This window comes from Ornithodoros turicata, chromosome 1 (genome assembly GCF_037126465.1).
Source record: "Ornithodoros turicata isolate Travis chromosome 1, ASM3712646v1, whole genome shotgun sequence".
Taxonomy (NCBI): Eukaryota; Metazoa; Arthropoda; class Arachnida; order Ixodida; family Argasidae; genus Ornithodoros; species Ornithodoros turicata.
The window spans coordinates 41,243,524-41,262,061 of NC_088201.1; the positions used below are offsets into that span (position 1 = coordinate 41,243,524).

General features: G+C 47.5%; 2 protein-coding genes across 2 annotated transcripts in view; both read left to right on the forward strand.

Annotated features, from left to right (window-relative positions):
• The window catches only part of LOC135378075 (sodium-dependent neutral amino acid transporter B(0)AT3-like), a 75,221-nt gene that overhangs the window by 34,324 nt on the left and 22,359 nt on the right, over positions 1–18,538 (forward strand). The window contains exon 2 of the mRNA XM_064610924.1: positions 9,498–9,539. The gene's annotated coding sequence lies outside the window, so the exon portion shown is untranslated. The remainder of the gene's footprint in view (positions 1–9,497; positions 9,540–18,538) is intronic.
• On the forward strand, positions 3,057–4,310 carry LOC135387331 (uncharacterized). Its single transcript, XM_064616591.1, has one exon. The coding sequence runs from the start codon at positions 3,057–3,059 to the stop codon at positions 4,308–4,310; it is 1,254 nt and encodes a 417-aa protein (XP_064472661.1).

The following is an 18,538-nucleotide window of genomic DNA, read 5'->3' on the forward strand; positions in this document are numbered from 1 at the left end:
CTCAAGAAGAGAGCCAGCGCATCATTCAGTTCCGCCTAAATAGAGTTGTCTGTTCTAAGTTTCTTTTTTCTTGGAATAAACACATATCCCCCCCGTTCAACACGTGTTTCAACACGTCCGCACTCTACACCAGAAGTTGAGTTCGTCCCTTCGTATCTTCCCCTCCTACTCAAGGAAATGTTACCTACAACCAGAAAAACCTCTGGATCGAAAGCTCACAATAATAATAGGAAGAAGCAAGGACAACGTGATGAAATGTGCAGGTAATGGCATCGTCCGTCCAGTACCATGACCACCAAACCGCAATTCCCAATTTATCAGCAATCCCCATGACCTTCCCGCGCCGCTCAGAAAACGTGTCGTTATATTATAATAAAAAACCGCGGTCAACGGGATTTGTTCCTATTGGGTGTTTGCCACCTCCTGATGTGAATGTCATCTAACTTAAGTTTTATTATGTCAGTTTTTACGAACTAAACTCGGAAATTTACCGTTTTTTCACCCGACCAGTGTGAAGCGCGTGCCGAATTTACTCATGTACGTGATAACTGACAGGGATATTAAGGAGCTATCCCATCGGAAAAAATAGCCGAACATCATGCGTTTCGGAGCCTCCCACAGCCTAGCGTTCGACAACTTTTTGCGCGCCCTCGCTCTCGGTCCGACGAAAGAAGGTTGCTAAACCTGGCTCACACAGGGATAGTAGACAAGTAAGAGTTCTTGAAATGGGGAGAGGGAAGGCATGACCAAGCGGAAGCCGGATGCGATAAGCCGTGCCTGTTTTACCTTTTTCTACACTCCCTATGTGGGCTGAGTTTAGCAATCTCCTTTTGTCGGACTGAGAGCAAGGGCGCACAAAAAGTGGTCGAGCGCAAGGTTGTGGGCGCTCCGAAACGCAAATTGTTCATCTATTTTTTTTTCCGATGGGATAGTTCCTCAATATCCGTGTCAATTATCATGTACTTGAGTAAATTCGGCACGCGTTTCACACTGGTCGGGTAAAAAAGCGACCTTTACTTGGCAAGTTTCCGAGTTCAGTTCGTAAAAACTGACATGCAGAAGCTTACGTTAGATTACATTAACATCAGGAGGTGGCAAAAACCTAGTAAGCACAAATGCCATTGACCGCGTGATTCTAGGGTGCGTGGTGTTTATTATAATTTAACGACATGTTTTCTGGGACACCCTGTATTTGCCCCAAACTCTACCTGTAGCTGAAACGCGGAGTCACTTTTATCAATAATTTTTCAATGCGTAACAAGAGGTCAGCCACCCGGGTGGTTCAGCAGTCTCAGCTGAGCGCAGTCACAAGCACGTTACGTACGAGATAGATCGCAGTCACGGCACATGAGAAGCGTTTTATCAGATGGGCGTGTATATGGAGAACCGAAAGGCACGTTTCGCGCCCAACAGATGTCTAGTAAGCGCCGTTTCGCGAGATACGCCCACTTAGGATATTAGGGAGTTTTAGTGTATCGTACGCTATCGCCTTTGCGTACGTAGGGGATAGCGTAGTGGTTCTGCGCAGTGCGCGAAGTTCTCTTTATGTTTTGCGCGTGCGCATAACCACCAACGCTATTCCTTACGTGCGCAAAGGCGATAGCGTACGATCCACTAAGACTTCTCTCATCTTATGGCCCGTTTATATTATAGCGTGAGCAGTACAACGTACTGAGAGTATGGGTTCGTTGTGGAAAACGGTTACTTGCGCAGGCATACGCAGCACCTGCCAGTAACACCCTATATGCGCTCGAAATTATAGTACTCCTAGTACTTGTGAAGTTAACAATTCTTGCAAGACTTGAAATCTCGGCTTTCAAATATAAATCCGTTGTTGTTCGGAAGTTACGGGGAAATACACTGTGCACACGCACCATTCAAGGGCATTTCATTTGAACATGCTATAAAGGCGGTACCCATTATTCCTTACAAACAAACAACAAGTACATGAGAATTTCTGTGCTCTAAACAGAACTCCGATCTGTCTTCGCCCCCTTTGGCGCTCACCATTAATTCATCCTCTCATATTAACCTCTTTGAAGTCGGGTAGGGTACTGTGGCTACCATGGGGAAACACCACCATGCAGACTTGTGCGTAACGCGTTACTAGTAATTGCGTTACTTGTAATCAATTACTTTTTGAGTAATTTTTCGAGCAATCAATTACTTTACTGTCAACGTAATTTTTGGAGTAATCAATTACTTTTCTGAGTAATCGGTTACTCAGTAATTGATTACTTTTCCCGCAGAGATTAACTTATCTTTTAGATGTTCTGCCCCAAGTTAAGCCCCTCGTGCGGTCAGCCTTTTTTGGACCGTCATTGTAATAACGTTCTGGAATTTCAGGGTCTCTCTCCCTAATCTCTTCCTACACCAGTGTGGTGGTACCTGAAGCTTTGGAGGTTTAGTGAGTCATGGCGAAGTTCCAGGCAATGTTCTTCCACAATCGGGTCAACGTCTTTCTGGGGGATAAATACAGTAGCATACAGATCTACTTGGCCTACGCGTGTTTGTTCTTCGTGTTATTTCAGCTGTTCCGCTGTTGAACCTTTTTTTTTTTCTGAGGCACACAAAGACGGGTATAATTTGCGTGAATGCTCCTCGACTGACTGTGTAATAGACCTCATCTCTGATATTGAGCACTGTACAGCCCTGTCATACATGACGGTGGCTGTCTTCCTGGATTTAAGGCAGGCCTTTGACACGGTGAGCCACCCTCACCTTCGTCAGGGTTTGCTGCATGCTGGCGTCGGCGGACGAACTTACCAGAGGATCTCTGACTACCTCACAGATAGGACAATGGAAATGATAACAGCAGACGGAAAAACCAACTCAGTGCCAGTTAACCAAGGAGTACCACAAGGGGGGGTACTTAGCCCAACCCTTTTCAATATTGTCATGGCTGGACTGATACCCCTACTCCCCCAAGGTGTGAAGATCACTTTGTACGCGGACAATGTGTGTATCTGGGCCAGCGGACGACATGCCAGCCGAATCAAGGACACTTTGGAATATGCCATGGAATCCATCACAACATTCTTCGAAGAGAGCGCTATATGGACCTTTCCCCGGAAAAAACTGTGTTCATAGCCGTCACCAGGAAAAAACTCAAGGACTTCAGCTTAACAGTAAGGGGTGAAGCAATCAAGAGAACATCCAGCCACAGGTTCTTAGGAATCGTCCTACACAGAAACCTGTCGTGGACACAAGAGATTCGAAAACTTCAGCAGAAGACCAAAACCTATATCAGCATTATGAAGATTATGGCCGGTGTAAGGTGGGGCAACACGAGCATGATCATGAATTTTCATCAGGCACTGGTACGCCAATCACTGGCACATAACATTCCACACCTACAAAATATCACTGCTCATCAGGAAAGACAACTGGATGCAATCCTAGGAAGGAGTCTTAGGATTTGCCTTGGAGTGCCAAAAACAACCAGAACGTCTCTTGTTCTCGCAGAAGCACGGGAGCCTCCTGCGGTCGTACTTAGGAGCCAAGAGCTAGAAAGACATCTTGTTCGACTCATCACACGGCACTCCGATCACGAGCTCATCAAAAAAGTGGCAAGTAGGCACAAGAGCAGCGCAGCACGGACCCTAAAGCAACTACTGAGAAGTCTCCCAAAGAAAAGGATACACACCACGAAGCAAGACCGACCTCCTTGGCTCTTGCACGAGCCTAGAGTACACATGACCATTCCATGCATCAATAAGAAGGCTGACACAAACTCATCAGTGCTCCGAACATCGGCCCTGACACATCTAGAAGAAAAGTTTCCAGCCAAGACAATGATATATACGGATGGTTCCTGCTCCCAGGGAAAATCTGCGAGTGCTTTTGTTGTCGAAGACGTCAGGAAAGGATACCGGCTCTCCCATGACACATCATCGACTATGGCCGAATTGCGTGGGATCTTCAGAGCCCTGTGCCATATCAGAAAATCTACACCAAAAGAATGGATCATCTGCAGCGACTCCTTGTCCCTCCACATGATCAGTCTAGGGAGTGACACATACCTCGTATACAAAATTATTACTACTGTCACCGACATCAACCAAGCAGGACACAGTGTTGTCTTTCAGTGGGTTCCTTCCCACTGTGGAATCCAAGGGAACGAGGCTGCGGATGAAACAGCTAGAGAAGCGCTCGCCAAGAGAACCCTCAGTGGAATTCCTTTCACAAAAGCTGGCGCCAAATCATATATCCGACAACGGACAGCACAACGATCGGTACACCAGCGGAAAAGAAATCTCAGACTGTCCGACCACCTATCCCACATCGGAACTAAATGGTATCATCCCTAGAAATCAGCATAGGTCGTGTTTGAAAATGTATGTAATATTTCCTCAAGATACACAAAAAACGGCTAAGTACACGTACTCAGATACTTTTACTAAGTTACTTAACAACCCTGGATACGCTCCACGTGATCATCCAATGCCCCGCCTTCAAACAGCACCGAGAAAGGCTGGAAGTTGTCCTAAGCAAGCTCGACTCGCGCCCCTTCAGTTTTTGTAAGCTGCTAGGTAAATGGCCATGCTCAAAATTGCAAAAGAAAGCGGAGAAAGCCCTCTTCGTTTCTCTTAAAGAAAGCGGCATCGCAGACCGCTTCTAAACCTGAACTCAAAAACATGAGACCCAAAGCAAAAGTGTCACGTGTCATTCACTCAAGAGTGACACATGCTAAAGACTTTTCTGTGGATATCACCTATACCACCTACAAGAAATGGAGCTGCAGGTGTCATATGAAGTCACCACATAGCTCCAGCAAACATCCAGTTAAAAGAAGAAGAAGAACGACCGGAGTAACGCGTTACTTTTCTACTCGTTACTCAATTACATTTGGAGTCGAGTAATTGGTAACGGTAATCAATTACTTTTTCCGTGGAAGTTACGGTAACGGTAATCAATTAGTACTTTTTTCGAGTACGGGCACAAGTCTGCCCCCATGTCATCATCACTTTTTCATCATTTATTGTTGTTGTTACTCTTCATGCAAGGCATAAAGCGTCACGCAGTACTGGCGATGTGTAATTAGAGTTTGAAGTATTTGCCGCGCATGTCATATTCTTGTATCGCCCTGGATCTTGTGGGAACTGTCACCCTCAATCCCCACCGGGAGACATCCCAGGACCTGTCCTACCTAAGGGAGTACGAGCAAATAACTGCCAAGAGAGCGGTTTATTTGCTGACACCAAAGCGTGCGTATTTGCAGAGCTGACTTTCCAAGCAAACAGAGTGTCTCTAGCGCTCCTGCAGTTTTGTTTCTCTTTTTTTTTTTTTAAGCGTGAGTCCCGCGTCCACGCGAAAGTTGCTAGATCCCGGTCATGCACTGTGATCTTGCTGTTGTCAGAGCCACACAAATGTGGGTGGACTCACTTTAAGCGTAAATCTACTATCAATTATTATTATTATTATTATTGCTGTTGTCAGATGAAATTTCACCTCGCTGAAAATTTTAACGGTAAAAGAGTGCGACAAGGCACCGTACACGTAATCTAACTGCAAAAAGTTCAGTATAGTGCTAACTAAGACAAACTAGGAAGGTTTACTTGTGTCAGTACTCGGTAGGAAGACTTCACATTGCTCTGAAATAGTAGTACACTTAACAGATTTACGAGGGTGGTTTAATACGCAACCTTAAAATTTTAATTAATATCCGAACTCCATCTCATACTTAATATTCTTGCTGCGGATGGTAGTGCAGGTCTTCCACTCTGTATGTTGTGTTTTGCGACCTCCGCGTGGCGCGTGCAAGCACGCAACAGTTGATTAACAATGACTGTCCCGCCTCAAGTTTGTACCAGGGAGGAGCAACGGTCAATCATCCGTTTCCATCGGCCTGCCTGATACAGACCCGCCGCCAGACGTCTCGCAGCACCCTCGCGTTTAGCTCAAACGCTGTAGCGGCAAACACGTTCCTTCCACTCCATCGACCCGAGGATGGAACTCACCCTCTCCCAGCGGCTGTCGCGACAGGAAGAGTCGATCCTCCATCGCCTACGCCTCGATGTTGCCCTGACCCCGCTGCTCCTCTCTAACATGAATAGACGGACGTCCGCGATGTGTCCCTGCAGTGCTGCAGTCGCCGACATATGTCATCTTTTGTTGCACTGCAAGGGGTACGCCGGCCCTTGAGCCGTTCTCGCCTCAAGTCTCACTTCCCTAGGCCACAAGGAACTTCCCCTGGCGACGCTGCTGGGACCTGTCCGGCACTCCAGACAGTGGGCAGTCACCCGAGCCCTCCTGCGCTACCTGAAGGACACTGGGCTGCTCAGCAGCCTTTGAGCCACCCCATCGTCCCCCGCCACTTTTTCTGTTCCTTTTTTGCTTCTTTTTTTTCTTTTGGGAACAGCAAGTCGGCCTCGGCCTGTCTGACCTTTCCTCCTTACCTTTTTTCTTCTTCTATCCCCCCCCATCCGTTTCCTTGTGAGTGAAGGTGTGAAACCCATTGACACAGTGGCGTAGCCAGAATTTCTGGAGGGGTTCTACGGAGGCTCTACATGAGGGGGGGGGGGATCATCAGGGTACAATTGTTGAACATTGAATGCCTAGGGGTCCAGCAGTGCACAACCAAGCATACTGCCCGCCGTCAGAACAAAACGTCGTGCACTGCTCGCAAGGAGTGTACTGCTCAAACGTGACAACGCCCGGTCGCATGTACGTCTCCCGTATGACTACTTCAGGCATCCGTGATCTTCTATTTGAGTTTCTTCCACATCCGCCATATCCGCCTGGCTTCGTGTCGTCCGACTATTACATATTTTGCGCTGCTGATCATGGCTGCCGGAAGATTTGGTTCCGATGACGACGTCAAGCACGCAGTGCATGAGTGGCTATGCACCCGACCCAAAAACTTCTTCCCTGCTGAAATACAGGCGCTTCCCAAACGATGGCGTAGCTGCATTGAAAAGCAGGGGACTACGCAGAAAAATGATACATACGTTGTTTCTCAGTATATTCGCTTTAATTGTTCGTCAATAAATTACTGTAGAAGTGGTTTCTTTCGCGCGGAATTATTTTTCGCGTTTTTCGCGCACACCTCCAAAATCGCGAATTTAAGTTCCCGCGAATAACTCTGGCCATATGAGGGCGAAAATCGTTCGGCGTTCGACGCTATACCGCGACTACCTGACCCTTTCTACTCCATGTAGCGTAGGCAGTTTAAGCAAGCGCAGAAGATTGTTTTATCCCATCAGGCAAGATGAAAAGAAATGAAAATTCATCATGCTTTTGTTACTCCTATAAACGCTTTGCACTATACATGCCATATACCACTATACCACGAAGCCAGAACATGCCTTTCCCCGCATAATCAAAACCAGCTTGAATGATAGTACCACATCTCAACCGAAATGGTCAGTGTCCCGAGTGATAATTAATAAGAACCGCTAAAATAAACTGACTAACTTGCACACGGCCAGTACTATGGCCTCCTACAGGGTCCCTAAAGGCCATTTGACAGGGCCTTTCCTCCCATCTCTGTGAGGAGAAGAAAGGAATAGACCTAGAATGCCGCAATCCACGTGAACAACGGATGTCTTAGTACGTGCCGAAATATGCCCGAGTATTGACGGCGGCACGATATGCAGGAGCAAAGCACTCCCGGAAACCTGTGCCGCGAATTTAAGTTCTCGCGAATCAATCCTCAAAGCAGCTCTGCTCGAAAACGCGAAAATATTTTCCACGCGGAAAAAACAACTTCTACAGTATTTAAGGTTACTTACTGAACCACGCTCGTAGTTTACGCGAGCGGTTCACAACGTTGGAAGTAGTGAAGAACGTGCGTTCTTAACCATGGAGGAGGCTAGAAACCTATAAGGAGACCACGCTCCCATACTATCCCATACTGGTGCGATGCATGAAAGTGTGGTGGAAGTGACGGCATGCCTGCTATGTCACGTGAGCCAACCGACCAATCCGCGAGCTTGCGCCGTGTGTGCGGCAAACAATGCAGCAGCTGGCGTAGGTACGCGCAACACTACATGCCGCCATAAGCGACGCAGCGAACTGAAGGGGACGGAATGCGGCAAATGTCTGTTAAAGGTGTTCCAGAGGAAGCAGTGAAATTACCCATGCATGTGGTGCATGTGGTTAAGACAGAGAGTGGGACTAAAAGGTTACATTCAGGCCGCATGAAGCAAATGGCCCGAAAAATTGCACGAGCTGCAAACTTATCATGTTCGAATGTCGCTTTTTCTCGTTAACGTTTCAAAGTCGCGGTCAGATTTATTTGCGGTAAATTAGAACAGAACTGCGATTCGCTTGAGCGCAACCAACGTGAAAAGAAATCTCATACTGCTGCGCTACCGCACAGGGAACAACATATACCAGCAGTCCAGCACCCGTGGCATAGTGGTTAGAGTAGCCGCTTTCCACGCCGAGACAGGGAGGTGACGCGGGTTCGAATCCCCGCACCGGTTGTGCTGTCTGGGGTTTTCCTGCAGACTTTCCAGACGAATGTCGGCACAGTTCCCCTGAAGTCGGCCCAGGACGCATACTAACCCCCCTGTCTCCCACTCCTTCCTGCTGTCCTCTCTCCATGTGTCCACGTCTGTACGCAGCTCATAGCCACAGTTGCTTCACGGCGTTAACACGGAGTAAAATAGGAATAACATAGAGGGCTCGCCGAAGATAAGCGCGGACAGCTTTGAACTCGGGAGAACGTAACTCCCACAGTGCACCGCGCGCTGCCTGCCGGGGTTTGTGCAAGTCGTCCATTTGTGCCCTATGTCATTTTTCTTTCAACTCAGAGCACAATCAAACCCACTCTTGGAGCTGCTCAAGGCGCTGGGGGAGGGAGAACGGGCGAGATTGCCCCGCACAACACGAAGGCGTCTCCATAACTTAATAATAATAATAGTTTATGTATCACTTTCGTGAATGGGAGGAGGGACAAAAAGTTTAGAGGACTTGACTTCTGAAGCAGACTCATTAATTTCATAATGTGAAAAGCCTGAGTCTGTGCACAAGTATAGGAACAGGACGGACACGCGTCTCGGGCTACACATACGACACACACGACACGAGTCGTGTGTTCGTCCTGTCCGTTGTTCCCAGATTATGGCGTTTGTCCACCAGCTGGCCTGCATATACTTTTCCTCCCTTCATGTTCGCCCACAGAAATAAGATTCAGTTAAATGTGTTTGTTTGTTTCAACTAATTCGCAGAATACACTTGGCTTCCTAAGTCGTTACTCGCATTACTTATAATTCTGTATTTCATTGTCTCTTGGTCAGCAGCTTGTCAGACCATCAAAGCAGACGTCTCAGGAGATTAGATATGGCTGAAGGTATGCGTGACGTGCCTTTTGGCTTATAATGCACTGCAATAAAGTATGATGTAGATAAACGACACCATGACTATACGAGCAAGCAACATATGCATACGAGCAAGGGAGGAGAGAGAGAAGGAATATAGCATGACGAAATTTGTGCAATTGTGTTGCCTTATTACGTGACGTGACGGTAACAATTTTCTTTTTCTTGCAGACATGGAGCCTATTATCTAATCGGCCGGAAAAAGTAGAGACGGTGAGTAGAAACAAAGCTTTCATCGTTTCTCTAATTTGTTGTCTTCCCCTGCTTCCCCCGACACACACACTTACTTTTGTGTGTGCGCGCGCAAGTGAACAGAAATGCAAAGCGGTGCCCTACGTCAACATTACCTTGTCCGAGATTTACGAATAGTTTAGTTCATTGGAAACACGTCGTGCATGCAAGCTAAAGCGCTCGAAAGGCGACTCGTACGGAGCCGAACTCTTTTCGTGTTAACGCAGCAAGAAAGGCGTTTTTGATTGCGAAGAATATCCGACTAACTACATAACATTTTCACGCAAGAAATGTGAGCGTAGTATATCTGCAGAGCGATTCCCACGCCCGCGCGTCACAAGTGTATACGTCACAATGTCGAAAGACAAGAACACAATAGAGACAGCGCCATCTGGACCAATGAAAGCCTGCTCGCTACTCGACTTCACGTATCGTAAGTAGTCCCTTCAATCACACGCATTTAGCCCCAGTAGCCATGGGAAAGATTTCGAGCTAAAGAGCCTACGGAGAGAGTTATTTGGAGTCGTGGAGTCAAATGCTCCTGTCAGACATATTTATTTCAGCGAGAAGAGGGAGCGAACTTTCCCTTTAGAGAAGCTCGAGAGCACGATCCCGACTTTCGAGGACTACGCGCACCGTCGACGTCGCTTCCATTCATGCAACTGCCAGCCACAAAGACATCCCTCGTCCGTGACTTGTCTCAACGGTTTACGTACGCTCGAGGCTAAGTTTAGCCTCGTATTCCGCATTAAGCCTTTCAACCTCTCTGCGACCTATCGCACTCGGGGTTATTCGCACAGGCAATGACTGGTCACATCAGGGCTTACATCTAGCTTGGATTTTGACACTGGTTAGTTGTCGGACACGGAAATATCTCCTATGTCAGCAATCTGAGCTCCACTGTAGCACCGTTAATGGCGTTCCCACCACATGGGGCTCATTTTCGTCAGGTCCACCTGGACCTCGCCAACTAGTTTCAGGGTTTCAGGTCTGCACAAGTATCTCCCGCATAGTCACGTGGATAGATCCTTTCCTCGGACATTGCATTGGTCGTTGTGGTACATCCCGTCGTCAACGACGACAGTGCGCGCACATCAGTTTGCAACCACACTATATGCTTGGCGCTTAACCCATCAAACTACCGCCATCTGCTGCCAGTGGTATTCTTAACGTTTCACAAGGTACCGAAAGCATCGTCGCGCTCCAAGGACAACGCATTGGCACTTCATACCTCGTGCTGCTCGGACTCCACGCTCAAGCTCGGAAAGGGTGATTCCGATCATAAAATCTTGCAAACCGAAGGACGAAATTGCCTCATATAGGCCTCTCAGTTTGACAAAGCTGCGTAGGAAAAGTGATGGAACGGATGATCCTCGCCCGAATACAATGGTGGTGGTGGTGGTTCCCCGACGAGGTAGCGGGCTTTCGAAAAGCACGATGAACGACCGACTGCATCACAGATGTACTTACAGATGTCCAGCAGAACAAGGCGCTGTCCACTATGACAATATCTGTATTCTTCTACATCAAGAGCGCATTCGACAGCGTCAGTCGCGCTCACCTAGTCCAGGTGATCAAAAAAAGGGGGTTAGAGGTCCGGACTGCAGCACGGATCCAACACTTCCTAAACGACAGAATGGTGTACATGGTCACTGCTGATGGTGAAACAAACAAAGTAACTCCCAAGAAGGAGTACAGCGCTGGACAAAAGTTTACGGAACACGCTTCCTTGCATACGTGCATTCCTTCCTCAGAGTGACACGCCAGCAGCGGACCGTACCGTGCGGACTTGTAAACAGGTGACTGGATCACCTAGGCACATGTCTGTAAGTCCATATGGTCCCATTCTCTGCTAGAGTGTCACTCTGCGGAAGGAATGCGCCGGAGCGTGTTTCGTAAACTTTTGTCCAGCACTGTACCACAAGACGCTGTCCTCAGCCCTAAGCTGTTTAAACGAATTAGCGGCAGTCCACCACGAATCCAACACATCCCACCACGAGTCAGGTTCACGATATATGCTGATGACGTCTGCATTTGGACCAGTATTTGGACGAAATATCAAAACCATCCAACGTACCTTAGAACATGCTATACTGGCGATTGCCACCTTTCTTGAAGAACGAGCTATGGATCCGTCAATCGAAAAAATTGTCTATTTACCCTTCACTAGGAAAGGGCTGAAGGACTTTCGCCTTACCATCTACGGATGGCCGATACAACGAGTACGAAAGCGCAAGTTTCTTGGCGTCGTGGTGGACAGCAACCTCACTTGTGTAGAACAGGTAAAAGCCCTGACAGACACCACTAACAGATACACCAACGTGATGAAGATGCTCGGTGGTCACCACAAAGGCAACGGAAAAGCACTCCGCTCTATACACTCTGGATTAATTCTACAAACCTTAGCCTACAGTATTCCGCACCTACACCACCTCCCCAAAACCCAAGAGACAAACTTGCAGCATATCCTCACACGGAGCCTGCGAATATGCCTCGGAGTGCAAAGTACCGTAAGGACAGGACTCCTCTTTGCAGAGGCGCGGGAAGCCCCTGTCCAAATACTAAGAAAACAGGAGACAGAACGACACCTGCTACGTCTCCTCACAAGACACACTGCACACCAGCACAAATGTTTCCTCTACAAAACTTTGGGCACATCGAACGAACATCTCATCGAACGAAGAACGAAAAGCGCAGAGTTCACAACCATCACAAAGACACTGCACCATGGACTCTCACAGCCCCGCCTATCTGCATAGATATCCCAAAGATTGGGAAAAAAGAGGAAACACCAAGCGTGGCAACCTGGCCCTCAAAACATTGACCATCGCCCACATCGAAGAGAAGTACCCTGATACGACTCACGCTTATACGGACGGCTCCTCTGCTGATGGTAGAGCATCCAGCGCTTTTATTGTAGAAGACGTCGCAAAAGGATATCGTTTGTCCCACGCCACTTCGTCCACCACAGCAGAATCGCACGGCGTCCTCAAAGCTCTGGGGCACATTGGCAACTCTCCCGGGAACAAATGGGTCATCTGTACAGACTCCAGGGCAGCCCTGGAAACCACAAGAAAACAGAACCCCGACGACCTGCTCGTGTACAATATTGCAAAAGCCTTCACCTCTACGACAAGAAACGGACACACAGTCTCTCTGCAGTGGGTTCCCTCACACTGCGGAATACCAGGAAATGAATTGGCTGACACGATAGCAAAGGGTGCGCTCAGCAAAACCAAGTTGTCTGCAATCCCTCTTTTTCTTTTTTCTTTTTTTTTCAAGTCAGATGCAAAGAAATCACTCAGAAAATCCACAAGCAAAAGATCAAACCGGGCATGGAAACAAGACCAGTGGGAGTTCGATTATATAACCCACATAGACCCCGACTCACAAACGGTCATCCCATGCGACATCGGCCAAAGCCTCAACACAGCTATTTATAGGATCCGTCCGGGTGCTTTATACACCGCGACGACGAAGCACAGAATAGGCATAGTGGCCTCGAACCTCTGTAGCAGATGCAAGGTGCCAGAGGACACACTTCATGTTGTAATGCAGTGCCCAGACTACGAGACAGCAAGAGCGAGACTGAAGCAATCCCTCCAAGCCCTCGACCAAAGACCTTTCTCCTTTTGTAAAGCAATGGGGAGATGGCCTACACAGGATCAAGAAGTTACAACTCTGAAGGCACTCTGCGCCTTCCTAAAAGATACGCTGCCGCTTTTAACACTTTCACAGCGTCTCTGAGACAGAATCCAAACCAAATGACATGGAGCTGCAGGCGCCTGTATAGTGGCAGCCACCCTGCTCCAAGTCTCTTTTCTTTCCTTTTTTTTTCCAGATAATGCTTACTGCCTGTTGATGTTTGATGGAATAAAAGCTTCGTACAATATGACAGTCATGGAAGTTGACCGCCAAAATGGCTTAATTCTAGCCATACCTCAGATCTCATACGAACATGAACTGGTGCTTCGATACATGTTATAGTTCCTACGACGTATACAATGAAAGTTACCTCTCGGAAATCAAATATGAACAATAACAGGAAATATAAGAAATGAAACCATTACCTTGGAAGATTTCCTTACATAATTGATTAATTAGAAGATTGATTGATTGAACTGTCGTAACAGGGGATTTTTCGCGCGCTTTTGAGACTGTCAGGCACTCTGTCTTATGAATATACGACATTGTTTCAGAGTAAGAGGAAACATGCCTAAATGGATCGAAATCTCCTTGCATGACCAGCTCGAATGGTCAAGGCCACAATTTTTTCGGTACCAAACCCCGCGCTTTACTACCGCATACCTCAGTGAGCCGTCTCTTATGTCAGTATAAGTACAGTTCAGGAACAGTTCAGCTCTCTCGTCTCCTGTTGGGACAAACTTGTTCCGCCCCTTTTAATGATTCTGTGACATTTGCGCAGGGAGGAGCAGACCGAGTTGTTGCACGCTTCGTTCACTCGGCATATTTTTTTTTTATCTTATTTTTTTTCGCAGCTGCCGTTTGATACCCCAGCTTATGCAGTAAACACGCGCTCGTTTATAGATAAAGCAGGAAACAGGGATGATATTAACTGAAACGCGCGTACCTCTCTGCGTCCGTAATTCAATTACGCTAGCAACCGAGGCTGTCAGTGGCATCCTGCAGAGAATGGTCGTTAATGGCGGCGGTGTCAGTGTCAAACAACTTTACGAGGAGCTAACGAAGTCAGACATCGATTGGAGGAGAACGAAGCGCAAACTATACCAGATTAGAAAGGGCACCTTATTAGGCACGCCCGCTAATCTGTGCAGTCTCAAAATGTCGCCGCCGACACTCGTAAATTGGGATCGCGTGAAATCACACGAAAGCAGCATGACCATGTCGCACGTGGCACCATGCAGATAAAACCAAATAGATTACATAAGCGTATGAAATGTCTTACTGGTCTCTATGAAGCAGCAGACCCCTGATGGGAAAGTCACCTAGCGCCAATGTTTGTAAATAAACAGATATTTCCTCCGTCTCCTCCTCGTGGTCCCATTCCTACAGTCAACAACAGAAGAAATAACCGTCTCAATATTCTGAAATTTGGTTATTATTCGTAGTGCTTCCTCTCATTACTGCGACACATTTTGATTCGGGAAATCTAAACAATCACTGTTACCCGAATGGAAGCCGCCCAGAGGAAATAGCCCGGCCCGATGTCTCCGCGTGACGTCAGCCGACTTCTGTAGTGCATGGGGAGCAGCCGTCAGCTGTCATTGGCCACCGAAAATTCGTCTGCTACCGCTACTGCTACGGCGCTTCGACCGCGTCGGGGTACGTCACGGGTCACGGGACTGCGGGCATCGACACGAAGTCACGTCCACTTCACTCGTTTTTCACTTACACGCTTTTTGAAGAAGTGCCTGAAGGGTTTCTAGTGGGCGTGCATATTAGAGGTCTCTCCCTCGCGCGTGCTACCATCAGCTGCTCTCGTTGTTCCTTCGCAAGCGCTCATGTTATTTGCTTGCATAACACGCCGCAGCCAACAACAACAAGAAGCATTGAAGCCAGCAAGAAGCCATGTCACGTCGAGACTGGGAGGTACCCGGGTTCGAATCCCGGTGCCGGCTGTGCTGTCTGAGGTTTTTCCTGGGTTTCCTCAGACGCTTTCAGACATATGTCGGCACAGTTCCCCTAGAAGTCGACCCAGGACGCACATTTCCCCAGGGCGTCAGTCGTGACGTTGCCCACATACGTGAGGCCGACAACGGCAAGCCCTTTCACCATCACCATCACCACCACCACCACCAAGAAGCATTTCACAGCATCTTTAAGACGAGAAGATCTGTCAAGGTGGGCGTTAAGAGAACAAAGTAAACATTTAACGACGAGCGTAAATACAAATAAAGCCGTATTTATTTCACTGTTAAGAAAAAAAAAACATTATGCTTCAATACCCGCAGTTAAAAAGTAGTCGAATCAGTTTCTACGTACCTTCGGGACAGCAGACTAGAATGAAAGGGTCGTTTTTAGGCAGACGACGGAAACTTGGATGAGTTGATGGGGAGTAATCGTGAGAAACGGTGCAACAAAATGAGCACTTTCTCGTGTTCGTACGTGGCGTTCACGACTCTCGTCATTGTCCTTCAGATTTGTATACCGAAATACTTTGTTTATGCGAGTCTTGCCAGCCCGGGGAGGGGTATCGTGCGTACAGGGCCAACTTCGTAGGGAACCATGCCGAAGATTGTGTGAAAGCGCCTGCCGAAAACGCAAGCAGGACCACAGTTGTTTTACACTGTTTTCAGCGGCTTGCAGACTGTCCATTGTCTTCATCACAATATTGATAATCTGTGGAGTCTTCACCTGCATGCATAACGTCATTTTCCAGCTTTCGCTAAACAGCTCTTTTGTCACGAACGAAACATTTAGAATTTTAGAATAGGGGACTCAAGCGCAACAAATAGTGAGTCGTATATCGTACGCTATCGCCTTTGCGTACGCAAGGGATTACGTTGGTGAGTTCTGCGCACGCGCAATACATAAACAGGGCTTTGCGCATTGCGCAGAACCACCACGCTATTCCTTACGTACGCGAAGGCAACAGCGTACGATATACTAAAATTCACTAATAATATTGCGGGAGGGCCAGAACCATGGAAAAATAGTAAAAGAAACGCATATTTGACACAAATTTAACCTGATATTTGGGATCAAAACTTGTCTTTTTAGAAAACATTAAATAAATCTCGTACAAAAAAAAAATTAATACTGTGGCGACCGCTGGATGGTGCTGCAAGCGCAATGTGCTTTCGTTTTCGGTTCGCGCCGCTAGCGCCGCTGTGCGTTCGCAATCGGAGTTAAGTGAGGGTGTATGCTGAAATAAACACTTAAAAATAAAACATTACAAAATCTGTGCTGTCTGGGGTTTTCCTCAGACGCTTTCAGACATATGTCGGCACGGTTCCCCTAGAAGTCGGCCCAGGACGCACATTTCCCCAGGGCGTCAGTCGTGACGTTGCCCACATACGTGAGGCCCACAACCGCAAGCCCTTTCACCACCACCACCAGGGCTAGAACCGGATGGAACCGGCAACGAATGAAATGATGACGGGATTCCATTTGCTGGTATGGGACGCACCGAACGAGAGTAATGCGCGTAATGAGAGAGGCACGCTGAACCTTAGCAGTGGAAGGGTGAGGGACTGTAGGCGAAGGCGGCGGTAGGTACTGCAGTCGAGAACGAAATGTTGGAGGGTTTCGTCGTTACCGCATTCAGGACACCCTGGGGAAGGTTGCACCCCACCGCGATGGAGGGCACCCACCGCGAAGTTAAGCGGGAGGGCAAGACACCGAAAACGCGTCAGACAGACTTCCGCACGTCGAGAGCGGCAATAGCTCCGGGTTCTTCTTCTTCTTCTGTCCTTCTTCTATGTTTCTTCCAATAATAGTTGAGGAAATGGAAATGGACGCGCGTGACACATTCCTTAGTTGAGTTAGTGGAATAATGCCTTTAATGCCTTTAATAGTGCCTTTCATTCCTATATACGCTGGAATGCCTCATGGCATAAAGGGATTAGGGTTTCTTCGTTCGTTCCCTTGTTTTCTCCCCACACTCAGAAAGACCAGAATTTTCGCCGCATCCACTGCGAGGCCATTTTGTAGCGACTGTGGCGCCATCGCGCGGGTATTTCCAGCGGGGACAGCAGACGCTTCGGTTCAGTCCATTGGCGAAGCTGTGCGCTCGGTATATGGCTCGTCGTTCGAGCGTCTCGTTGGATTTAAAGATGCATAAGTGTATATTTTTCTACATGTGAATTGCGTTTCATAAGGCTTAGGAATAAAACAGAGCAAAAACCAAAGTCAGCAAAGAGTGTGCCATCTAGTAAACTTCTGCGACACCGCAGGTGCTACATACGGTTCCTAGTTTGTTGAACCATACATCGAACGTAGTTATGTTCTATGTATGTTTTTTCTATGTGCACGTGGATGTCGGCTTGTTATTCCAAAAATAAGTGAAAGGGGGAAGACAAAAAAGGCAAAGAAAAAAGAAATCAAAAGAAAACAAACAGAATGAAAGAAAAGGAAAAGAAAAATGAAGAACACAAAACTAAAGCTGAAGAATCACACACTCTGGCGGGATCCTATGATGTATGCAGAACTGGTATAGAAATAAGAGGAAGGAAGGACAGCAAAATAAAAAAAAAATAGAGAGAACGTAAACAGTGAACATGTGCACAAGGCATTATGCCTTTGAAAACTGAGTGCAAAAGGAACAAAATGCATTGAATCCTCGGTGTTCGACCCGAAATGCGCGCAATATAATGAATATGGTCAATGAAATGGAGCAGCGGGAGTTGACCTCGCTAAGAACGGATATGCGTTCCGAAGATCCTACCGTTACACCTCACTGGCAGCTGCTGGTACCTTTTCGACTGCTTCGTTTCATTGATCTGATTGCTTTGGGCGAAATTCAGGCAATGTGTTGTGTCATCCCCTGTATTTCTTCGCCTCACCTTCTACTGTGATAATTAATATGGTGGGAGGATACATATTTTACAAATTGCAAGATACATTTTTGGGGTTGGTGCCTCTTCGCTCTTTTGACCCGGGCGCGCCGAGCCCCAAAGGTTGGTATCAGTCTCTTAGCGGGACTTCCCGGGGGAGGCGGCGCCCCCCCTAGTTAATGTTCCGGGGGGGCAAGCCCCCCCCCCCCCCCCCCCCGCAGTCGGCGCCTATGATTGGTACTGTCCTTGGCTTGTCATTTGTATTGTCATTGGCATGGACTGTTGATGTAATGAGATGCTTTTGTCTTCACATATTCCATCGCCTGTCAAGCTCACTGTTTCTCGTATTCACCGTTCTTGACTACCAGAATATGTCTGTCACATACGAACACTCGCAAGAAGGCTTGCTAGTGTCGCAGTGAACAAAACAATGATTGCTTTACAGAATTAAGTACACATGTTAAGCAGGGATCCCACACTCTAACAGTAATATCAACAACATCA